At 46.6% G+C, this 24,346-nt stretch overlaps 2 protein-coding genes across 8 annotated transcripts in view; one reads left to right on the top strand and one right to left on the bottom strand.

Moving 5' to 3' along the window:
- ABCC3 (ATP binding cassette subfamily C member 3) overlaps positions 1 to 17,131 on the top strand; it is a 44,016-nt gene extending 26,885 nt beyond the window's left edge. The window contains exons 13-31 of one of the 4 annotated variants that reach the window (XM_021415238.1): positions 1,079 to 1,225; positions 1,632 to 1,719; positions 2,678 to 2,744; positions 4,376 to 4,502; positions 4,836 to 5,012; positions 5,841 to 6,008; positions 6,771 to 6,954; positions 7,580 to 7,685; positions 8,232 to 8,385; positions 9,722 to 9,929; positions 10,461 to 10,771; positions 11,443 to 11,642; positions 11,745 to 11,871; positions 12,520 to 12,621; positions 13,615 to 13,761; positions 14,324 to 14,482; positions 14,777 to 14,943; positions 15,899 to 16,093; positions 16,708 to 17,131. In XM_021415238.1, coding sequence (XP_021270913.1) covers positions 1,079 to 1,225; positions 1,632 to 1,719; positions 2,678 to 2,744; positions 4,376 to 4,502; positions 4,836 to 5,012; positions 5,841 to 6,008; positions 6,771 to 6,954; positions 7,580 to 7,685; positions 8,232 to 8,385; positions 9,722 to 9,929; positions 10,461 to 10,771; positions 11,443 to 11,642; positions 11,745 to 11,871; positions 12,520 to 12,621; positions 13,615 to 13,761; positions 14,324 to 14,482; positions 14,777 to 14,943; positions 15,899 to 16,093; positions 16,708 to 16,816 — 2,943 coding nt within the window. In that variant the 3' untranslated portion in view covers positions 16,817 to 17,131. Of the gene's footprint in view, positions 1 to 1,078; positions 1,226 to 1,631; positions 1,720 to 2,677; positions 2,745 to 4,375; positions 4,504 to 4,835; positions 5,013 to 5,840; positions 6,009 to 6,770; positions 6,955 to 7,579; positions 7,686 to 8,231; positions 8,386 to 9,721; positions 9,930 to 10,460; positions 10,772 to 11,442; positions 11,643 to 11,744; positions 11,872 to 12,519; positions 12,622 to 13,614; positions 13,762 to 14,323; positions 14,483 to 14,776; positions 14,944 to 15,898; positions 16,094 to 16,707 lie in introns of those variants that run through there. The other 3 variants (XR_002443910.1, XM_021415239.1, XM_021415240.1) reach the window with 3 other exon arrangements.
- ANKRD40 (ankyrin repeat domain 40) overlaps positions 17,798 to 24,346 on the bottom strand; it is a 28,653-nt gene continuing 22,104 nt past the window's right edge. The window contains exons 1-6 of one of the 4 annotated variants that reach the window (XM_021415249.1): positions 24,211 to 24,340; positions 23,361 to 23,509; positions 22,094 to 22,311; positions 21,868 to 22,006; positions 21,146 to 21,327; positions 17,798 to 19,903 (exon numbers count right to left, since the gene is read on the bottom strand). In XM_021415249.1, coding sequence (XP_021270924.1) covers positions 19,763 to 19,903; positions 21,146 to 21,327; positions 21,868 to 22,006; positions 22,094 to 22,311; positions 23,361 to 23,509; positions 24,211 to 24,332 — 951 coding nt within the window. In that variant the 5' untranslated portion in view covers positions 24,333 to 24,340 and the 3' untranslated portion in view covers positions 17,798 to 19,762. Of the gene's footprint in view, positions 19,904 to 21,145; positions 21,328 to 21,867; positions 22,312 to 23,360; positions 23,510 to 24,210; positions 24,341 to 24,346 lie in introns of those variants that run through there. The other 3 variants (XM_021415248.1, XM_021415247.1, XM_021415246.1) reach the window with 3 other exon arrangements.

Genomic DNA, 24,346 nt, shown 5'->3' with positions numbered 1-24,346 from the left:
GGAAAAAAAAAAAAAAAGGTTTTCATACGCTTTGAAGCAAGGTTGCTTGTTCTGTAGAGCCCTTTTGCATCAAAGTACTTATTGGTAAAGCCTGCGGCTGGAAGCCGAGAGCAGCTGTCTCAGGAGAATTTCCAACCGCTTCAAAGAATTTCCCATAACAAACTGAAACTAGAATCTGAAACCTCACAGATAGTCGTGACTAGCGGACCTCAAAAGAAATGTAATTGCTGATCAGTACAGTGTCTTATTCTTTCATTTCTACCTGTCTTCTCCTTACAGTGCTCTGTTTTAGTGTTTTTATGCTACGGCCTTTTTTTTCAATTGATTTAATATAAAAAAAATAAAGCGTGAATGACACATCACCAATTCTGGAATTAATTTTTTCCTCTATTTTCTCTTGCCTGTTTTCCACTCTGTTGCCCCGCGGTCCCTTTGCGTGGAGAGGTGTGGCTGCATGAACAGAAGCGTCCAATGAGTGCTTTGTCATAAATACTCTTAGCCAGGGGCTCTCGAGGTGGAAGGCCCAGCCCTCTGAGGACGTTCATAGTGGCCTTGAGATCGTGCCTCTTCCTTCATGCTGAGCTCCGTGCACGCTGCTGTGCCTGCTCCCTGCAGTGCGTGCGGCAGCGCTGCTGCGGGATGGCCCCTGCCACACGCTGTGACAGCGCATCGCTGGGTGCTGCCTTGCTTGCTCATCGATACGTTTGGTTTGCTTAGCCTGCAGTTGACGATGGGAGAACATGATTGGGCAGCGCTGGACATGCAGCCAAACCGCAGCTCGATAAGCGCTTCTCGTTTGTGTGTACCTCAGTTCTGCAGTTCACCTTTTCAATCTCCTAGTTCAGCTAAGCGCGGCGTTAGTAATGGGCAGGCGGCCTGGTTCTGCACGCTTTTTTTTTGTTGGTAGCTGGTATCAACTTGTTCATGTGATAAGTGTGTGGAAGAGGTCGAATAGGAAGAGTTTTCCTGATGGTGGTGGTGATGCTTTTATTTCACATATGCCCGTCAGGCTGCACTGCTGCTTGCAATGTCAAAATGTCACCTGTGTCCGGCAGTAAATTCACCTTCTGCCTTTCAGGTAGCATTGACAACGTTTGCCGTCTATGTCTTAGTGGATGAGAAGAATACCCTGGATGCAGAAAAGGCTTTTGTCTCGCTCTCCTTGTTTAATATCTTGAAGTTTCCACTCACTATGCTTCCACAAGTCATCAGCAACATTGCGCAGGTGAGGGTGCTCTGCTGGGTGAGTCGTGTCAGAGAACCCCGGGTCTTTTGTTTCTGGAACGCAGCGATGCCGCGCGTCTGCCCCGCGCTGGGTTCGTTCTGATGTCCCTTCACTGGAGCTACACCACGCTGGAAATCCTTCTGAGTGAGCCTCTGTGTGTGTGTGTGTGTGTGTGTGTGGCATTTCACATATGGAGATTTTGCTTCGCTCAGGCGAAGGTAGCTTGGTCTAATAAATTTCACAGCTAAGAACTTGAATTTCAGTGTAGGACTGCTTGAAAGGAAAGTCAGTGTTCAGGACCCACGGAGTGACAGCTTAAGGCACTCTGTGTGCTTTCCTTTCCAGCAGTAAGAGCATTAAGTCCCCGTTGAAGGAATGACAAAATAACGCCACTTTCTTTTCTTAGACCAGTGTTTCCCTGAAGAGAATTCAGCAGTTCCTGAGTCACGATGAGCTCGATCCAAATTGTGTGGAAAGAAAAGTGATTGCACCAGGTAAAGTGCTCAGTACGGTGTTTCTAAACTATGCTGATGCAGCAAGCATCTTGTATCTGTTTGGGGCTGAGTTTCCAAAAAAGCAAAAAGAATGTGGCAGCTTTTTTTGAGTATGCATTCGTCATTTGGACTCCATGGCCAGAAACTTTTGTAACATGCACTGTTCTGAGCTTGGCACTGAATGGTTGGACTTGAGTTTGCCTCAGCAATGTAATGGTTGCTAACAGCACGGAATGATGCTCATACCTTTCACACTGCACAAGCGTTCAGGAACAATATCAGTGGGAGTTTTGTTTTATTCTGTTGCAAACACAGTATCCCAAAAGGAATGAGCAAACCGGCTTGTCTTAAAAAACTGTGTTTTCTCATGTCATGCACTTTGGTGATACTGCAGTTTGAAAGCCCCATGGTGCTGTGGCAGTGCAGGGGGATGGCTGTGTAGCTGCCGTGTGCTTACTGCTATTCATCGCTCCACCAGGAGATGAAGAAAGCCTGCAGATCTGTGACTTGTTAGTGTGACAAGCCAAAACCTGTACAGAGCAAATTTAATCTGAATCACCAAAGTCAACAGCGTGCTGTTGGTCTGCTGCTGACCTGAAATTACTTTCTCAAGTAAAGCTGTGCTAATGATGGCACAGATTCTGAGAACTGCTCTGAGCAGCAAGTGTTGGGACCAGCCTCACCTGGACAGAGTGAAGCAGGATGACTTTTCTGCTCCGTGGCTCTGTAAGCTCAGTGCCTATGGCTTAAGCTATAGACAAGTTATTTTCACTCTGATAAACATTCCCGTCTTGTGACCCAGTGCAGTCACAGGACTGTGCTTCCCATGCCAGCAGAAAAGGGAACTGCAGCGTAGTGAGACACCCGTAAATAAAGATCCCTCTGTCTGCCAGTCTCTCGGTCACACTGTTCTGTGTAATGGTTTGCCTGCCTTCTCTGTTGCATTTTTGTCATACAGGCTATGCCATCAGTGTAAAAAATGCGACGTTCAGCTGGGGAAAGGAGCTTAAGCCGTCCTTGAAAGAGTAAGATTTCTTTATGCAATTGCAATACATCTGCTTGCTTTGTATTTTCCTGGCTCCTGGGAAGTCTGTTTGAAAGATGTCTGGTAATATCTGCAGGCTTACTTCTGGAAAAGGTTGTTACCACGTACCCCATGGTGCCTCTCATCTGCCTTTAAAACGTCTAGCTAATCCTTAAGCCTCATAGCATGTAGGCATTATAGAGCAGTGCTGTGAAGCTTTAACTCCACAGGCACTAGCCTGAAGTAGTTGTCTGTTAAAGGACAGGAAGGCTTGGTCAGTTTCTTAAATAGGTAATTTTTTTTTTCAGTTGAAGCAGTGGACAAATTAAATTGATCCAATGGCTTACGAAAGCAGTTCTGATGTCTGGGTATAGGTTTAGTTCTAGCTCATGGGCATGTGAACAGTGGTTTCTTCTTTCAAGATTCTCGTGGCAGGCTCATCCCTGTGGCTGTACATGCGCCATTTCCAGACTGTGGAGGTGTGTGTTCTGCTCTTTTGCCTATTTGAATGAGTACAAATAAAATTTGCCTGGACGCGCATACTTCCCTGTGTTTGGCTTTGTTGTCAGATCAGGATCACAGAAACTTGATGATAAGTGTTCTTAGACTTCCCAGTCGAAGGAGTTCCCGGTGCTGTGCTGAGTTTGTTACGTGGATGACCTGCAAGAAAGATGCTTGGAGTTCAAAGGATTTGCTTTGATTCAGGCAACCACGTCTGCAGCCATGTTGGCTTCGGTGCAAATTGCCGTGTACCTGGGCCTAAGCATTGAGCAGTGACTCCATAAAATAGAAATAAGGCAAAACTCAGCAAGAGGGAAGTGGTAATGAAGAAAAATTATAATGCTTTTGAGTTTTGTTGCTTTGATGCCTTTAGTAAAAACAAACTAGAAAGCTCTTGCAGTGTGCAAAACACCTGCTGCCTGCTGGAGAACTGGCAAAAGCATTAGAATTCTGCATCAGAATCTTTGCAAACAGAAATTTGAGTTGATTTCATGAGTGAAAAACATTGTGGTGGTGAGGAGAGTACGGTCATCAGTCATTTCCAGAGCAGATCACCTGCAGAACCAGAACCGAAGGCAGTACCTTCAAGGGCACAGTAGGGAAAACAGTAAAGGCTTGGTACTGGGGAAGATTCTTTTTTTCTCGCATCATTGTGAACCCTGCTTATTAGCATTATTAATAATTTAATAATGCTTAGCAATGCTAAATTAATAATTTAATAATTAATTTAGTAGAACAGAACATTTTCAGCTGTGATGTATTTGCTCACTGCTTCAGTACGGTTGCTCCTGTTTTTTGAAACAAAAAGCAAAATCTGGAAGGCAGCTTTCGAAATGCTTCTTCACACTGTTTGCCTTGCTGATGGGCTGACGCGACGCGGCGAAGGGTCTCAGGAGGCTTCTGTCAATCACATTGACTTAACAGCCAACAAAATAGATTAACGGGTTTCCATTTACTCCTGCTGTTCTGATTGCAGTTGACTGTGCACAAGAAAGGGAGGAGAGAACCAGTGTCCAAGCTGTGCTTACTGTATCCGGTCAGGTTGAGGTCGTGCTGATTTGTCCATTTAAAGACCCATAATGTCATTAGTAAACTAATGTTTAATTAATTTCCAGCCTGTTTTCTCCACAGCATAAACCTGTTGGTCCCCAGTGGCGCTTTGGTTGCTGTTGTTGGCCATGTTGGCTGTGGGAAGTCGTCTCTGGTGTCTGCTCTCCTGGGTGAAATGGAAAAGCTGGAAGGGGAAGTGGCGGTGAAGGTTGGTGTTGTTTATAATGCCATTTAGCAAAGGAATGGAGATGTGCTTTTACGCTTGCCACTGCTTGCGATGCACTTCAGGCGGGAGGTGCAAATCTGATTGCTCCTGTGCCAGCTTGTCTGTGTCTGTATTTGTGTTTTGCCCACGTGTTTACTTGTCTTTTACATGAAATGACTTTCCTGATTCAATCAACTGTAGACCAGCAATCATTACAAAAATGCATATAATGTGAATACAAACAATACATGTATGCTGAAGATCTTAATTGGAGTTTTGAGCATGAATTAGTGCTTATTATATGCTCAGGGTTTCCTTTCTCCTTCCTTGTCCCAGGGCTCTGTTGCTTATGTGCCTCAACAAGCCTGGATCCAGAATGCCACGCTGAAAGATAACATTTTGTTTGGCCAAGCTCCTAATGAGCAAAAATACCAAAATATCCTGGAGGCCTGCGCTCTAAAAACTGACCTGGAAGTGCTACCAGGAGGAGATCACACTGAGATAGGAGAGAAGGTAATTTTCTTTTTTTTCAGGTCAGCCCTGCTGATGGTTCCTTTTCCATTTGTCTAAAGAGAGAACACTGTAGAGTCAGATCTTGATTCAGTTTGGTCCCTGCATTAGCACCCCTGTTACAATCAACACTGAAACGTGGAGGCAGTTCTGTGGAAGGCAGTCAGACTCAAACTCATTCCGAAATTCAAGCACGTGTTTGCATATTTTGCACATCTAGCTCTGAGAGATCAGAGCATCCTACATTTGTAGTCTGACTGTAAATGTACATTTGGACAGAACACTTAAAGTCCTTTTCCTGTAGGGAAAAAAAGGAGGGAAAACACGATGTGCTTTAAGTTGGAAAAGTAATATGATCATCCCTTAACATCTCATTTTAATGAGAAATGTCTCCATTGGTGATTACTAATAAAGATTTTTCCTCAAAGGCCGCTACATTTGAGATGGAACTCATGAAGTTGGGTGGGTGTATGGATTTGTATGTAGGGTGAGAAGTGTGGAAGCTGTTCCAGGTGCTGCCGCCACACTTTGAGCATTTGCATTTTGTGTCCTTTTTATTGTTTCACATTTTAACGGCTCTCCTCAGGAGCGTATTAAGCAAGAGGCTTATTTTGTCTCCAGATTGCTGGGTGAGTGGAAGTTTGGCAGTGAACAAACAGATTTAGTGGCGTTCTGTTCCTGTCTCTGACTCTGAGTGGGTCATTCTCTTCAACATCTCATGTTTCATTTAGCATCCGTGTGTCTGATGGTGTAAAACTCATAGCCATAAAAACTCATAGCCGTTGTTTGAACCGTGTTGCGTGATACGTTTTTCTCTCTCTTTCCCTTCAGGGCATCAACCTGTCCGGTGGCCAGAGGCAGCGAGTGAGCCTTGCTCGCGCAGTGTTCAGCTGCTCTGACATTTACCTGCTAGATGACCCTCTTTCTGCTGTGGACTCGCATGTTGCAAAGCACATCTTCGACAAAGTTATTGGTCCAGATGGGGTGCTAAAAGGAAAAGTAAGCTGACATTTAGATCCTCTTACGAATGCACACAAATGTTGAAAGCTAATGGGTAACTGGAGAGTTGTTTCACCGAGGCTACAGTGCTGAGTCATTCCTGTGTTTCTGGGATGGGTTGGCAGCGCAGACTCCTTTTCTGCACAGCGCAGACTCTGCGGTGAGCTGCCATTTAAGCACGCCCAGAAATGATGTGATCTAGTCAGAACTGGTAGGAGCAAAAACCTGTTCTGCCTTTTGTGAAAAGCTCTGCTCTTTGAGAAGTCCCAAAGCAAGGCATTTGTAGGAACCTGTAAAAGTTCTCAGTATTGCGTGTTGTTACTTGGAGGCAGTGCAGTGCAGAGCTTGCAACAGCTAACTAATTTTACAGAGGTTTTTGGCAGTATGCAACCACATTGCAACCCCTTCGCTTCCCCTTCCACTCCTGTTATCATCTCAGACTGTCTCAGCGTTTAAAAGGGAAAGAGTGCAAAGGGTAGCGTATGGGAAAGAGGGGAGCGACGATTCCGTTGTTTTACTTCCCTTTGTGTTGTGTCAGCATGCAGTAGGAAGTGGAGTAAGTTCATGTAGAGTTTTCCAAGTGCAGTGACTACCATGGGTAGTTTCTTTGATTTGGCATTTCACCCTAAGATGATAATTCACCCCCTGTCTCAACAATGTGGTGTTGTTTGACTTGTTGAGTAGCTCTACTGCACTGCAGCATTTGGTCTCAGCAGTGCCAACTGAGAGATGTGGGTGTTTTTCTCAATTTCCCCTATACAGACTCGAATTCTGGTGACCCATGGCATTGGTTTCCTGCCTCAGGTAGACCATATAGTTGTCCTAACAGATGGCAGAATCTCCGAAATGGGATCTTACCAAGACCTTCTGAAACAAAACAAGGCCTTTGCAGAATTCCTTCGAAATTATGCACTTGATGAAAACGTTGAAGAGGATGAACTCACAAGTACAGTACTGCTTTTTCTCTGTCAACCGGATTACAGATACTTTCTCTGTATAAATAAGAATGCAGAGCATACACTTTGTATCTCTGTATAAAGTGTCCATTGCTTCTTCATGACATGCTGGCATTTGTTCTTACTTTCTTCACTGATGTTGAAAATATTGTTTATTGCCAGTTTTGTGTTATCGGTGAGAGTTTTACCAATAATTCAAAACTGATTGCAACTCTCACCAGACGGGCAGAAAGAAAAGCGTGTGACATCTTCTAGCAATAGCAGTGGTTTCTGACGTGAGGCTCCATCTGAGGCTGCATCCCAGGATCGTGCCTAGAGAGTGCTGTGCGTGTGAATGTAGCTAGAACTAACTGTAATGCCATCACTTAGCGTTTCTGATGCACTCAGGCAATGAGATGTAAATGCATTTGGTTGCCAATCTGCTTCACAAGATATCTAGTTTAATCAAGAAAAGTGATGCAGAGAACCAAAGCCATTAAGGGTGATGCTGGGGTTATGTTCTATGATTTTCCTGATGTGGTATTGGTTTTCATTACTCTTGCTGTGTCTGGACGCCTGCTTCTGTGCTTTCAGCTTTGCTCAGCAGAAAATGTGAGATGTAATCTTGTCTTGCAGTGGTGGAGGAGGAGGAGGTCCTGCTAGCTGAAGACACCCTCAGCATCCACACCGATCTGGCGGATAATGAACCCGTGACGAATGAAGTCCGCAAACAATTTCTTAGGTAAACATCAACACTTCCTGAGTTTAGAATCTGTTTCTAGGGCAAAACGCATCTGAAAGATGTTAGTCAAATACTGTCTCACAATTGGGGATTTCGTTTCCTCTTAAAAATAAATTTTTGAAAGTAAATATGAAAGAACACGTGAAGAAGATCGAAAACCTGTTGCAGCAATCTTCTTTTCAGTCCAAATTGAAACAAATTCTTAAAGCAACTTTTTCATCATGATTCCCTGGGACGCCGTCTGGCTACTGTAGATGTGGACGCAGAGAAGCTCTGGGGTTAGCTTTGGAAGGCCTGGCTTGTGCTGAGGGCTCTAGTGACCGTATCAGCGCGTCCAGGCCCTGCCACGGCCTTTGTGAGGAGCTGTGCTTCTGCCATTACTGAACGTCACTGTGCGCCCACGGGTACTGTACAGGCACCACGCGTATCTGCGGGTGGGAACTGAGGAGACGAGCTGGGAATAAGCCCGACTGCTGCATCCTGTTCTTGCCCCAGCACGGCCACAGTGTGCCCTTTTTCTCCTAATGACTCCGTTGTTTTGACTAGGCAACTTAGTGTAATATCGTCTGAGGGAGGAGAGTGTCCCAACAAAATGTCAACGAGACGAAGAGTCGGTGAAAAGAAGCCAGCTGAGCCGCCTGTGCCAAGAAGAAATCCTAACGAGAAACTTATTCAGGCAGAAACCACTGAAATGGGAACGGTATCGTGTGATTTCCCCCCTTCCTTTTTCTTCATTCTTTTCCTTTTTGGAAAGAAAAAATCTTTTTTTTTTTTTTTTTTTATGTTTGATCCAATTTTGTTAAACTCGTGTAAATTCTGATAGCAGGTTTTAGGCATTACTCTAGTGGCCACTGATCCTTCAAATGGAGCTCTTGGCAGAGATTTATGCACCTGGCAAGGGCTGTGCAATTAGGAAAGGAAAGAATGCCTTCCAGCTCCTGCCACAGTCACCTGATAGCCCAGGGCCGTGGCCTTGCAGAGCTCCCAGCACTGCTGGGCTTTGATCTGTTTGGCTGTGCTGTGAGTCCAGCTGCAGCACGGTGCACTTACGGCTGTGGTTCTGTGGTTCTGCAGCCAGCTGCCTGCTGCGTGCCAGCGGCCTGCTCTGCCTGAGCCGTACCTGTCACGCCATCTGAGCAGTGTTTTATGCTCGTGTGTGCAAGAGGGGCTGTGTTCTCCCTGAGCAGGGCCAGGGAATGAAACGGGAACAGAGAAAAAGAGAATACAAAAATAGGGGGACGGAGAGGAGCGGATGGAACAGGCACAGGGTGGTTTTGTCAAAGAAAGCCACTTCCTACCGCTTCAAGTGTCCTGCCACTCTCTGTGTCCTGTTTACTGTCTGTTGCACATGCTCCACGGCACAGACATTTAACTGGCTGTTGCTGTGGGTTATTTTAGCTGTCAGAGTTCCAAATCAGCAACACTTGATCTCTTAATTCTTATGTTTTTTTAGAGTCTGAGTGGAGTCCTGAGCCTCTGTCTCTTTGCCTTTCTGCCTTTTTGCACTACCTCAGAGAGAGCATCCTTTCTTTTTGACGCAAGCATCATCTGTTTATGCTCCTACTGGGGTGAATTAGCATTTGTTACCTCATTTAAGTTGCTGTGAAGACACCTAAATGAAGGCATATGCAGCATGTGAAGGGCCTGTTTGGGCTCTTTAAAGTAGTCTGGAACTGCATATACCTGCCAAGTTGCTGCTGTTGCCTGGAAGCCTTGGCTCCCGTTCTTGTTATCCATCCTCTGCGGCTGATTAATCTGCCTCTTCCCTCTACCCCTGGCACAGTCTTGAAAACTAAAACCCCACAAAACTAATGCATTACAGTTCATCAGAATGGAGGAAAGGAGTATTTCAGAGACGTTTCTGACTTGTTTACAAAATCGTTGCCCTGACATGGGGCTCAGGCAGATGAGCTGTGCTCTGTGCTGTGTTAGATTTTGGCCAGTTCTTTTAGTCTCTCTGCTGAAGATTTTTTTTTTCTGCCTGAGCTCCTGATGCTGTGAGTTGTACAAACCAGCTCTGGTGTGTGATTTTGCAGGTAAAACTAACAGTGTTCTGGCAATACATGAAGGCCGTCAGCCCTGTCGTCTCTTTAATTATATGTTTCCTATATTGCTGTCAAAATGCTGCTTCTATTGGGGCCAATGTGTGGCTCAGCGACTGGACCAACGAGCCAGTGATAAACGGGACTCAGCACAACACATCCATGCGAATCGGAGTCTATGCTGCCTTGGGCCTCTTGCAAGGTGAGACCAGATAAAATTGTGATGTCTTCATGTTTAGCAAAGAGTATTTAGGTGGAAAAGCCATGGTGCTGGCTGCCAGTGGTCCAAAATTGCCAGCAAAAGCAAGGAAAGTAACATAACCTAGAACCAGAAAGACTGAGCTCAGCCCCCCACTTGTAATTGTGGTGTGAAGCCTTGGGAGGGGTTCGAGTGGGTGACGTATAAACTTGGGAGAGTTAAGTTGGTGTGAGAATATGAAAACTTTGGTGCAGAAAAGACAGAAGCTGTAGGGCTAGGGCTTTGGGGAGGCTTGCAGAAAGAAAATGGCTGTACGTCTGTCTAGTGAGGAGAGCACGGTGAAATCCTACAGGACAAATTCCTGTGCGTCAGGCAGCAGTGGCCACGATGCCATGGTGCTGATGTGAGAGGGGTGGACGGGAGCATGGTGAAGCAGAAAGGCTTCTCGTGCAGCTGCAGCTGCCTGGGAGGGAGGGAGCTGCAGATCGGGAGCAGCGCGCTCGCTGGTTAACGCGTCTCCTCTCCACTTGGAAGGCTTCCTCGTGTTCGTCTCCTCTTTCACCCTGGCCATGGGAGGCATTAATGCAGCGCGGGCGCTTCACACGGCTCTGCTGGAGAACAAGTTTCGCACGCCGCAGTCCTTCTATGACACCACCCCAACCGGGCGGATCATCAACCGCTTCTCGAAGGATATCTTTGTGATCGACGAAGTCATCCCCCCGACCATCCTGATGTTCCTGGGGACGTTCTTCGCCTCCTTATCAACAATGATTGTCATTGTCTCAAGCACGCCGCTCTTCGCTGTGGTCATAGTTCCACTTGCAGTTCTGTACTTCTTTGTTCAGGTAACGGGAAAAATTTCTGCCTGCTGTTGTGGTGACTGTTATTCCATTGCCTGCGCTTCCTTTTAAGAAAAACAACCAATGTGGGGGGACAATGAATTATCTAAAGTAACTTTCTAACTTCTGTATGCTTAATTAATCTCTCACAAAGGCAGCATCATGTGAGATGTGGTCATGAAATAAGTTGGCATGATTTTTTTTGCTTTTCAGTAATAACAGGCCTGCTGCTAGAGATAGAGCTGCAGCGTTCTTAAGGTGCAGAGGAGTTAAAATGTTGAAAATAGTATCAATTTCATTGATTTCTGAGCAAAAAATGATGCTTATTTTATGATATGTAAATACAGACCTGATAATGGAGTTTCAGATTTGTGTTCTTCTTCTTGGAAGATGACCCTCCTACAAATGCATTCATTTTGTTGGACTGTGCTAACTGAATTAAAAGTGACACGGATAAGCTCAGCTTAGAAATATAGAAACTGCAGTTACCCAGAATTCTATTTTGGAGTGAAACAAGGATATCTTTGCTTGCTTTCGCCCTAATTACAGGAAATATGTTGAAGGCTTGAAGTGCATCATTAAGAATCTCCTTTATATCCATAACCTAGTAATTATTTCACTGTAATTAAAAGAGAGAGTATTTCACGTGCCCTTCAATTTTCTCCCCAAAAATGCAGCGATTCTACGTGGCCACCTCCCGGCAGCTGAAGCGTCTGGAGTCCGTGAGCAGATCTCCCATCTACTCACACTTCTCAGAAACAATATCAGGGACCAGCGTCATCAGAGCCTACAGGAGGCAGAAGTCCTTCATAGACATCAGCGATCTGAAGGTGGATGAAAATCAGAAAAGTTACTATCCCAGCATCATATCAAACAGGTAGAAAGGAATACAGCTTTTGGTTTCCGCTTATTTTCTTGTGTTTGCGTAACGGCTCCAAGCAGCCCTTTGCCACTCTTCCCGTGTCTGCCCTTTTACCAGGTGGCTGGGCATCCGAGTGGAGTTTGTGGGGAACTGCATTGTCCTTTTTGCTGCTCTCTTTGCCGTGATTGGTAAGAGCAGCCTGAATGCTGGCTTGGTAGGACTTTCAGTATCCTATGCGTTACAGGTACGTGTTATACTTCTTCGCTGATATATTGACAGTAATTAAGTGCTCGCCAAAGCCTGACTTAATAAAATAATAACAATGAGTTGTGGGACATCTGTAAGCAGTAGAGATTTCCACTGAAGGCGAGCAGGCCATCAGCAAGCTCCCGTGCAGCAGTTCAGGTGCACCTGCCAACAGCAGCTCATTTGAGCAGCGTGGGCTCGATGCGTGAGGCCTGCTGCATCGAGCCTCTGTCTGCCCAGGTAACCGCTGGGAGGTCAGTGGGGCTCATAAGTAGCAAGGTAAACTGTTCTCACTTCAGCTGGGGACAGCTGAGCAGATGTAAAGGTCCCATTCTTGCCAGAAGCCCTTGAGGTAGCAGGGGTGTGTGGGAATGCCGTTGGTATTCCTCCAGTGAGACACGTGACTTTGGGGAAGGACTTGACAGCGAGGGCCGGTTGTTGTAACGCTGTGAGAAGGACGGTGCTTCCTCTCGGGAGCACCTCGTTATCTGTAGGCTGTCCCACTATCTGTATTCATGTAAACACCAAGGTAATTACTCATTGTGTAATATCCGTGGGAATCCTCATCTTAGCAGCAGTATCTGCGGTTGTTGTTGTTAATCTGCTGTTCCTCTGTGGGAAATATTTTGTTGCTCGTTTTCTCCAGGTGACCATGGCTCTGAATTGGATGGTCCGAACAACTTCTGATCTTGAAACCAACATTGTGGCTGTTGAAAGAATAAAAGAGTATTCAGAAACTGAAACAGAGGTCAGCTACTGGAAGTCAAGCATGTTCACTAACCAGCGCGGCAGAATCTCAGCCGTCATATTTACCTGGTCTTTCTTTAGACTCTTGAGTTCCTGCCCTGAGAGTGTTAGCATTTAACCTGAACAAATGTCACTCTCTGAACTGTAATGTATACTACCACAGCTCCAAATCAGTACTGTTGTTATGCAGTCTGTGCTTAGCATCTCATTTTTCTGCCGGTGAGAGTGCTTATAGAACAACAGAGATGAATTCACCATCAGAATATTGCTCCCATTGGTCTGAAGTGTTTGATGCTGAGTCCTACCTGTGTGGATGGTGCTGTCATCCTGCTGCTGAGCACAGCTGCTCCGCAGTTTTCAGGCTATGCACACATTTTCAATAGTATTTATATTTAATCAGCTTAATCAGACCTCCTCTCCCACATGGGAAGAACGTCTCCAGTAACACTGCATTGCTAAAACCAGAAAAATCACCCTGCCTCCCTTTGTTGCCAAATACTTTTAAAGGTGGCAGATGGAGCTATGCTGAGAAATCTGCTGCTCTGTGGATCTGCTGGGTTTTGGTAGCCCTGCACACATGGGAGACTGAGAACTGAGAAGGGGAGGATGTGAGGAAAGCTGCGGTGTGCATTTCTGGAGATAAAGAATTTGATCTTGAATTAAAAAAAGAAGCTAAGACAAGCTACACAATACACGTAAGCTGGAATTTGAGTTGGCATGAAACAGGCAGAGTTCTACTGAAGTTAATGGAAAAAGTGTTAATTTATATCAGTTGAGGATTCAACTCTATGTGCTGAGATTTTTTTCCTGCAAACTTCTCAACAGTGACCAAGCAGGAGAGTAACTGTTTTTCCTCTGTTGTTCTGAGTTTGTTAATGGAACTGTGACTCATCAGGTATTTTTCTGGTAACCCCCCAACGCTGATGTTTGTATCAGAGTTTGAATTACTCTTTTTTTAAACCTTTGAGGCACTTCTAACTTCTGTTTCCCTCAGGGTCCCTGGGTAATTGAGGATAAGAGACCCCCAGCAGACTGGCCATCCAGGGGGGAGCTGGAGTTTGTGAATTATTCGGTGCGCTACAGGAAGGGCCTCGATCTGGTGCTGAAGGATCTAAACCTCCAAGTGCACGGTGGAGAGAAGGTGAGTGACCAGGCAACCAGCCCTGTGTGCTGCTGTGGCTTTGCTCTGGGCCTCCAGTGACAGCCAGGGAGTACAGTACAAGGCTACACACACAGTTGCCCCAGTGGTGGTGACGACACAAGCAGGCCAGCGCTAACAACCAGGGCAGCATCCTCCAGGCAGGGAGCAATGGAACTGCCTGCGTGGGGATTTCTGGACTTTCCAAGTTAGGCAGGCATCAAACTGCCATGTAGGAGGCTCCAGAGATTGCAAGTGACAGAAGGAATTCTAGCTTTTTCCACAATCTGGCTTTGCCTGTTGAAATTTTTGGCATGGAAGGAAATGATATCCTTTGCTTTCTTAATTGGGAAATTGTTCTGGGATATTCTCTTCATGCTTTAATTGAAAGCAGTGGACTGTATGTGCTGTTGACAGAAGAATTAGTGTGGGAAAGTCCTTCAGCTAACATGCTGTTACTAGAGGAACCACAGAATGGTTGAGCCTGACATTTTGATTGCTTTTGTTAGCGGTGGTTTTTGTTTTTAACTGTATGCTTTGTTGCTCATCCTCCAATTTGTTGTAGATTGGGATTGTTGGCCGAACTGGAGCAGGGAAGTCTTCCATGACCCTCTGTCTCTTTAGGATCCTGGAAGCTGTAAAAGGGGAAATTAGAATTGATGGTGTGAGAATTTCAGACATCGGCCTCCATGACCTTCGATCAAAGCTGACAATTATTCCTCAGGTACCACTTCTATGTACCATGCTTTAGCAAACCACAAATAATAGTTGAGATCGGTCCGGTCCTGCCACCTCACAAGCTGATGGTGGGTGATAAAACAGAGTTTGAGGTAAAATATCTTTAAAATCCAAACTGCATTATACACAGTGAAAACTCCAATGTATTTTCAAGGTGGATGGGACTGGGAGGTGGCGTAGCTTCAGTGAGGTGGATGCTTAAAAACTTCGTCTTATATACTAGTATCTGTACTTGAAGCAGCTGATGGACTTGTCTAATGAAAGATGGTTTTCTATCCAGGATCCAGTTCTCTTTTCTGGAACGCTGAGGATGAACCTGGATCCATTTAATAAGTATTCAGATGAAGAAATATGGAAAGCTCTTGAACTGTCTCATTTGAAGAGGTTTGTCAGCAGTCAGCCGTCCGCGTTGGAATTCGAATGCTCAGAAGGTGGAGAAAATCTTAGGTAAGGAAAGTTTGCATTGGAAACGTACTGTGAGCTTCCATTCAGCCCTCACAGTGAGTAACAGGTTCACGCTGTTGTGTCCAGCAGTTTGTAGCCACCTGTTTGTGTTTCAAGAAAACCAGTAAGGCTCACACATTGAATTGTTGTTCTGCCACTTCTGGGAAGGATCCGATTCTCTTTTGCTGCTGGGAAGAATTTCTGCCAAACCAAAATCCTGTCTTATCAGTATAGGAAGAAGGTTCAGGATGACTGACAGAGTGTTAGGAACAGGCAACCCCTTAAACATTTGTTGGGTTTGCTAGGAAGGGAAATGCTGTGATGACGTGTAACTGTTGTGCTGAGTGAGAATCCTCTGCCTAAAGTGACACGACCGCAGTGGTTGCTTGTCATTATTATTTAGGAAGAGCTATGAAGAAAGATACAAATGAGATGATAAAACATCCTGCTTTGATATGCTCTGTTGGGTTCTGAGACCACGGTGTAAGCAGATGATGTATCTGATGAATGTTCATCTTCTTCTTGTCCCACAGAGACACCCAAAGGCAGTGTCTGGGGTAGTGTGGGCCGCCCAGTTACTTTATTGGATGGTAGAAAGGATGTACAGCCTCAGAACTTTTTGATTTTAGTTTTGATAGTTTGTGTATGCTCAGTGTTGTTACAACTGTGTGCTTCTGAAAATTTAGGCAGAAGCACTGCCATTATTGGTGCCCCTGGTTTTTGACATAGTGACAGAAAGGGGACGTTTGGTGGCTCTGTCCAGGCAGTAAGAGAACGCACACTGCAAGTGGCTGAGTAATGCTGCCACGAGCATTTCTTTGCTCTAGGGCTGACAGGCTGCTTGCTAAATACCTTTTTGTTTTGGTGGGGTAACTTTATCCGTTGAGAACAAGTGATTGTGAACAATGGGAGCTGCAGGGCAGCGCGGCCTCTGAGAAAGCCTTGTCTCTGCCTGCAGTGTAGGCCAAAGGCAGCTCGTCTGTCTGGCAAGGGCACTGCTCCGCAAGACGAGAATCTTAATCCTGGATGAAGCAACAGCAGCTATCGATCTTGAGACAGATGATCTTATCCAGATGACAATTAGGACTCAGTTTGAAGACTGCACGGTGCTGACAATAGCGCACAGGCTGAACACCATTATGGATTACACGAGGTAAGGCTCCTGGTGGTGCATGGGGAGCAGGCGCTTGCCTGCGTGCTGGGTCTGGGAAGCAGCACTTGGAGGGCCTGATCTGTCTCCAGTCACACTGATGCTCTAGTCTAGTAGTACGCAAGCAGTGATGTTTAAGCCCTATAACCCTAGGGTATCCAGCCCCGATTTTGCTCTGCTGGTGTAAGAAACAAGTTCCATATTCATTAACCAGAGCTGTGCAAGAGATACTACCCACTTGTACTAATGGCTCTGTCAGCAAGCTTATGGATCCATTTTTAACCAGCAGCTGCTGTAACCTTTTCACTAATATCATGTTGTATTAATTAGTTTGAAAGCTATTATTACAATTCATGAGCTTTTCCCTCCTTGGCTTTGTGGTACAACGTTCTCAATTACAAAGCTACCAATGTCACCATTTTTTTGTGTGTTCTTTTTTAAATCAAACCTCAGTTCAGGGAGAACATCGGCCTTCTATTGTGCTTCCGTGTGGGGGCATAACTGAGCACAACAAAGTCCAGGGAGAGATTGGAGCATTGTTCACTTTGCAGTAGAACTGATATTAAATTCTCAGAGAGGAATTCTGACATAGTTTCTGCCTCCTTTGTTCTGCACAGGATTCTTGTGCTGGACAACGGGACCATCGCAGAATTTGATACACCCGCAAACCTTATAGCATCAAAGGGGATTTTCTACAGTATGGCTAAAGATGCTGGGCTGGCATGAGAAGAAGACCTCCCCCTCCCCTGCTGAGGGTGCTTTGGTTTTGGTTTGGTTTGTTGTTTTTAATGTTACTGACTTGCCACAAAAGTGACTTGTGAATGTACTGTAATTTACATATGTTCCTGCAGTAGATTCAACTTGTGATAAATGAACTGAGCATTTTACAATTGTAAGGACCGGAAAGTGAATTTTATATTTTTAAAATATTTTCTATAAAGTATTTTATTATATGTTTTTTCCTCAAAAATGTATGTGTCACAAGGCAATATGTACTGCACTCCGTTTATAATTAGTAAATTATATTCATGGTACAAAATACACCTGTTCTGTGTCTTCTGGATAGAGATCCGTTGGTTTTGAGGTGGAAGGAGGGGCCTGCTTAGGCCCTTTGCAGCTTGAAAACAGCAACAGAATGTTGAGTGTGGGAGAGGCCGGGCCTGTACCTCACAGTATTTCCCCAGGACGGGTTGGTGTCCCCTGCACAGGGAGACCTTAGGGTTATGAAGTTCCTCTTCTACTTCAGAGCTATGAATAACTTGTATGTAAACCTAAATGTACAGATATGGCTTAATGGGAACAATGAATGGCAGAATTTCTGCTTGTGTAGCAGACCCCCATGTGAGCCTGCAGGGACGTGATGGCTCACAGTTATTTTGTTCTATGTCTCTTCTGTATGAAGCTGCCCCGAGTAAGCATCTACTTCAGCTGAGCATGCACGCTGGGGGATCACGGTCACAGAGTCCCTTGGGATGAGGATGAGGGCATTACTTCTCTGATTGAATGCTTATCACCTGAAATAATGTGATTCGTGTTACAGAAACATCTGCCTTAATACTGATGTTAGTTGGGCCTCCTCAGATGAGGGGAGTGCTGCGTTGAAGCAGCATTTGCTGCTGGAATCTCACAGAATGCCCTTTGTGCCGTGGCAAAATAACTTGTGAGAAAAGGGTCTGATGTTTCTCTGTAAGAAAAGTCCTGAAAATCTTTGAGAAGACAAAAATAATTGTTTATTGATCGTTACAAACGATAGTTCTCAAAACAAGAATCTGCAGCCAAGTGTTCATTTGAAATTAACATTTCACACAGCAATGCACAAAGTAACAAATTATTTATCATACACGTAATGTCACGGTTGTGCACTTACCAGATTAAGTTAGGAGTGCTAATGATATCTTCTACGTATAAACTGTACACTGTATAAAAATATTCTTCTGAATGCATAGTTATCTCCGTGCACCCACACAGGACCCTCGGCGTGAGGAGGAAGGCGCCATCCAGCAGCCGGGCTTTGCTCCAGGACCTGTACCAGCTCTGTACCCTGATGGGCTGAGCCGCCACTTGGAGAGCTGAGGCCTAAACCCATCTTTGTGCAGGGCCGGCAGCGGCGCCCGGCCTCTCCCGCCCCCTGACATAGCTGGGAACGCTCACAGCCAGGAAGGTCGGGAAGGACGTGAAGGATGGGAAGGACGTGAAGGACGTCTCCTCGTGTCCCCATCTCACAGAGGGGAGGCGGCGGTGACGCCTGACTGCAGCCAGAGGAAGGCATCCCACACGAGGAGAGCGCTGAGGGAGTTTTAGATGCAGTTTGCACCTCAGTTCCTCCCGCTGGTTTGGGTGGTTCCCTTCTCAGCGTGCTGCTGCTGTCAGCCCCATTTCGCAGGTCTGCATGCAATGCACAGCTAACGCGGGCCGTGATTTCTGGGGAGAGCAGAAGATGAAGTCCTTTGGTTGCTGCAGTTTCCAAAGAAAATGGGGACGGGAAACGAAGCACCAGTGGGAATCGCGGTCCAGTCAGGTACGTTCTGTTTGCTTGTTACACTGGTACTTCACTTCTTTCGTCCAAGTCACAGTACGTATTTTCGCAGTTGCGCTACCAGAATAGAACTCTACCTCAGAAGCAGATAACCAAGTAAACATTAACCTCCAAAATAGTGAGATAAAATCCAGCTCGCTGTTGTCTTAAATACGTCTCATTTTATTTATTCCAGATCGTAGTATCAAAGCAATCTAATTCTGAACTTCATGGAACAGGAAAGTGGTTTTTTGGTTTTGTTTTTTCTTCCAGTAAGCGACATAGGTGAGAACAATTTGCTGGGGAAGAAAGCCCCATTGCATAGGAACACCATGACTTCAGTGTTAGCTCAGAAAGTGCTGGGCGTTTCACTCATTTCTTCTTACATAGGCAAGTGTAAAGCTTCCAGATGAGGCCTTTCTCGGGAATGTAGGCAAAAAAGGACAATAAAATGACAGTTCTTGTGCTTATAAAGGGGAAAGTAAAGCAGCACTGGACGAACGTGTTTTCAATACGTAACAAGAACAGTACTTTGAATCACACACATCAATGCCGTACCCTGACACACAGCAATAAAATGGGTCTGTGATTTTAGTGAGGAGCGTATTTATGATTTGGATGATTACTGTCACTTTGTTTTTGACCTGAGAAATAGGGAAGGGTGTAAAGAGGTATTAAGAAATCACAGGTGGTAAGTTACCTAACAGTACTGAAACAATGTATTTTTGTGCTTCTTCCACGGATTTAAAACCCTTCTGGATTTTTCCTTCTAAATAAGATCTGACTACAAATACACGATCTAGAAAGTGAGCGGCAGTGGTAACACTCGGTACAGACAGTAGATGGGTTTCGTGGAAGGTTTTTTAACATGAGATCCCCTGAGAGCTGCCACCGCTGCCCTGTCTCAGGGTGACGATTTGTAAGGAGCGCTGACAGGGACTTCTTGCCAATACTTCCCGTGCATGAGCTGCTTTCACATCAGACTGAGTACTTTTAGATTGACTAGAGGCTAACATCTTTAGTGCATAACATCTTTAGTTTATTTCAAAGTTAACAAAATAGATTATTTTTTCACATCATTAGCCCTTGTAGATACTGTATGTCAAACGTAATTTTAAAATGAGAGATACAAATAGTTTGTTTTATTCTTTAAACAGTTAATAGGTCAGTTCTGAAGCCTTCTTGTTATAACCACTCTGTTCGGAAAGTGCTGGGACTCTGAAAGGGAAGTTTTTGTCGCTTACTGTCAGAACAAGTTCCAGTTCTTGGAAATCCTGCAGCCTTGCCACATCTTTGTCCTTTGAATAAATACAGTAAGTTGTTAGGTGATAAACCACGTGTTCCATTTTGCAGTGGTACACTAAAATAATAGGCTTATACTAAAGCAAAGTATGTATTTATCCATAAACATAACGGTTCTTTAGAGTAAACTGGAAAGCAGAGCTCCTGCTGCATCATATCTCTGTCCTGGCATCTTATGCAGCTCCTTTTAGGAAGGAATGCAGCGCTGGCGCTGAGCACGAGCAGTGCATGGAATTACACTTGTAGAGGTCTGCTGCATGCTTTCTTCCTTTAGTACACTGATGAGCTCCAGCCCAGCTCCCCCTCTTCCCCCCTCTGGTCATTCTCAGTTTATGAATTGCTGCACCAGCCGGGAGCTGGCTTGGGGCTGTGTGGGACCAAGGGACGGCGGTGTCCCACAGCTCAGGCTCGGGGGGAGCCGAGGACCAGGCAGCACCCTGCAGTCCTAGCAGGGCAGTCTGAAGTATGGAGAGCTGCAGACAGAATCCCTTTGACAGCAGCCTAACTCGGCAAGGGGCAGAACTGCTTATATCTTTTTTTTGCCCGCTTCTTGACTAACAAGGAGTAAATCGCCTTACACTCAGTCAGCGAAGATGCAGTACGCTGACCTCAGTAATGCAGAACCCATCAGAGGAGCCCACGATGCTCTACCAGCACGTGAGATCCAGAGGCCAACGCGCTCAGTACAGCCGGGCTGCGGGTGCCCCTCTGCAGCTGCACGGCTCGTATTGCCGAAGCGAAGACAGCCCTGTGCCGAGGGCCACGCTCGGACTCTGAGCACTTTTAAAAGGACTGCACAGAGTCCGTGCAGAGCTCCACCAACTCAGCAGAGCGCTGTGGGGGGCTGATGGCGCAACAAGTGCTGAGCATCAGTGATGAATGATGGAAGTTAGAGTACAAACAGCGACGGTAACAGTCAGCCACCGCTCAGCGCCCTCTGCGAGTCCTGCAGTGACACTGATGGGCCTGTGGCCAGAACAGCAGGAGTCTGATGGAACCTAGAACACTACAGCACCACCACAGCACTGTGTGAGTGCACGGGACATGGACAGCTCAGCGTCACAACGTATCCTCCCTGCCTCTCTCTCTAGGACAGTGGGCACTGCCGAAAACAAACACGGTCATCTTTCTGTGACACGGACATAGTGCAGGTGGTCAATGACCTAGTACTTTTTAACAGTAACCTAAACGGCTTTTTTTTTAAATATGTTACTGCATTCAGAATTCAGAGTTCTTACCTTTCTTAGCATGGTATTTGGTAATTTTCTGATCTTCTGTACATGTCCAGGGTTAACACCCAGCTCACGGCAACTCACTCGGAGCAGTTCCTTATAGGTCAGCTCTTGTCTGTCCAGCTCAATTTCAATGAAGTCATTTTCTTTAAGACTAGGGTTTTGTATTCTAACTTTAAGCACCAGTTCTATTCAAAATAAAAGGGTACATTCAGAGGCAGATGTGTAAAACAACTGGAAAACACTGTACTAAGTATTTCTACGTTCTGTTAGCCAGTCTTATCATTTGTAACAACATGAGAATCCCCCCAAACCAACAGCTGGGCAGCTGGCCCCTGCCCCTGCTTGGCTGGGCGGTATTTGCCCACAGAAGGGCCGACCACCTCAGCTCCCTGCTCCTCCTGTGGACTGAGCCAGCTAAGCTTCTCTCTTTGGCTCTTTATTTGAAGGATATGCCACTTAGAGAACAGGGTTACCCCGGTTTCTCTCTGCTTTTACAGCGTTTGAGACAAACTGCAAATGTTTTCATCAATATTTTAATAGCGGTTCCAGCAAGAACAGCGCATCTGCCTTTTTTATTGCCTTCAGACAATTCCCGGATGCCTAACGCACAAGAACCCGAACATCTCCAGGAGCACTGTGAATAAACGTGACACCGACTCCTCCACTTGCACCATCCAAGGGGACAAAGCCTAAGGAAAGGCGAGGAGAAACGCTTTTACCGTTACCTTGCATGTTAAGTGGAAAAGCTCCTGTGAAGAACACGGGCTGGAAGGTCGGCACGGGCCCCGCGCAGGAGCCGCTCCCCGGCGGAGCTCCAGGCTGCTGTGGTCCGGCAGGAGAAGGAGGAGCCCTGCCCCAGGATGCCTGGAACAGTGCGCTCTGAGCTGCGGCCCTGGAGCACTGCGCTCCGGCACAGCCCCCGGGCACAGGCGGCAGCGCTCCATCACTCACGCTGGGAGCCAGTGCCCGTGCACACGGCTCTGCAGCGGGCAGCGGAGAGGAGGCAGAGCCCTGCCATTCCCTGCGGGACACGCTGCCGTTGGCAGGGGGCTCTGGGACGCTGCTGCTCGTGGAGTTATAAATGTATGGGAAAGGTGGGTTTGCCAGGTAGTTAGGGATGATGGGCAGCTCCGAACCGGTTGTTACGTCTGGGAGTTCATCCTCTTCCACTGTAAAACAAACAACATGACATTATCCAAAATGGTCTGAAAAAAACAGAAGTGCTGCTCTTGCACTGTGGGTTTTCTGTGTGCATTTTTTTGTGAGCGTGGTGCCTGGGGGGGGGGGGGGAAACAGAGTGGTAAAAGTGCCACAGGACAGGAGATGAATTACGGAGCTCTGCACCGTCTCTCCACAGTAAAAGGAATTGTTCTCAGGTGTTGCAATACAGTCAGCACAAAAGCAGAATCTGATCCAAACAGGGCTGGGAGTGCTGCTCCCTTCTGAATACTGCCATCCTTTTGGCTTTTTTACTTCACTTTTATGTTCCTTTTTTAATCTGTAATTAGCACATCGTGACATGGTCTCTGGTGGCACAGTGCCATCATCTTCATAATGCAAAAGGCAGTGAAACACAAAGGGCAATATCCTGCTTGATATTGAGGCAGGGGATAAAGGGAAAAGAACACACAGTGCTGAACTGAAACATGACCAGTTCAGCAGCTGGGAGACAATTGTGAAAACAAAGAAATACAAAGGGAAGGAGAGGGGCTGTTAATCAACCAGAGTTCAGATTACTTCATCACCTGTCGCAGCAAAGCCTGCTCCATTCCAGCCGTTACGAAACGTGACAGGAACACTCTAGCAATGCGTTTAATGAGCTGTGTCTCTGGGAGCTGATTTGCAAATTATTCAAGACACTGTCTAAACTCCAGAGAACAACAGGAAAATTCATAGTTGCTCCTGCACCATAAAGTTTTGTACAAATTCTGTTCACCTTTGGAAAATCAGAATCTGCGTCTGTGCGTGACTGGTTGAATCAGGGCATTTTTCAAAATACAGCTTTTTCAGTTTTTGAGGAAAAAACCCAACAACTTGGCGAGCTGAGTACGGACCTTGGTGGAAATGTCTTCAAAACTTTGATTTCTCACTAAGCAAACAGCACGGATGTCATGTCCCAGCTACCGCAAGCGCGTAACGCAGCGTGGTCACGGCACTCAAAGCAAGGCTGGACGCGAGCGCTTCCGCCCGCCTCTCCCTGCACGCAGCAGCTCGTTACCTCCCAGCATCCTGCGGATCTCCCTGCGGGACGTCAGCTGGGCCGGCCGCTCCCCCTTCCTGGTGAGGATCTCCGCATCCGCGCCGCCGAGCAGCAGCTGGGCCACCACGGGCGCGTGGTTCCGCTTGCAGGCCCAGTGCAGGCACGTCCTGCACACCGAACATGGTAACGCTGCTTGACTCAATCACTGCAAATTCCCACTCGTTCTCACTGAATATAAGAACAGGACCTAATGCACGTCTAACATCAAAGAACTTTGTAGTAGCAGTGCCCCTTGCAGATGTGCACTGCTTCTGGAGCCTGCAGTGACAGCTGGTGCAGTTTTCCCCTCCCTTGTGATCTTAACGCCAAGATACCACAGCAGCATGGTAAAAGTTGGTTTCAAATGCTCATTTATTGGGATATTTTTGGGGAAAATAGATATGAGTTACATATGCGGTTTTTTTTAATCTTTAAAAGAGCAAGTTGCATACTGGTGTGTGTGAGCTAAGCACACGCTCCCCTAGGATGCTGTTTTTATTCTTTAATTCATGCAGTCAGTTCACTGAGCTGAACTCTCTCAGCAGCACATGCCGTCTAACATCGGCACGCATCGCCCTTTGCTGCGGGCTGCTCCGGCACCAGCAGCTCCCCGGCTCCGCTCCGCAGAAGGCTCAGCACGCAGTCCCTCACGCACAGCGCGGACCGCTTTCCTCTTTTTCTCGCTATGTGCGGCCGCTCCCCACAGAGCCTCCTCCCAGGGGCTGCTCCGTGCCGCCCACAGAACGCTGCTCGCCCGCTAAGCACCGGACCGGACCGGACCGGACCGCCCCGCGGCTCCCGCTGCCCCCCCCCCCGCCCCGGCTCTCACCACCCGTTGACTTCGTTCTGCGCGTTGGGGCTGACGCCGAGCGCCAGCAGCCGCCGCACCTCCTCGGCGTCCCCCAGCGCCGCCGCCTCCCGCAGCCGCTCCTGCAGCTCCTTCGCCTCCATCCCCGCCGGGGGCG

The sequence above is a fragment of the Numida meleagris genome, chromosome 17 (assembly GCF_002078875.1).
Source record: "Numida meleagris isolate 19003 breed g44 Domestic line chromosome 17, NumMel1.0, whole genome shotgun sequence".
Lineage (NCBI taxonomy): Eukaryota > Metazoa > Chordata > Aves > Galliformes > Numididae > Numida > Numida meleagris.
This window is presented reverse-complemented; position numbering and strand designations above follow the sequence as displayed.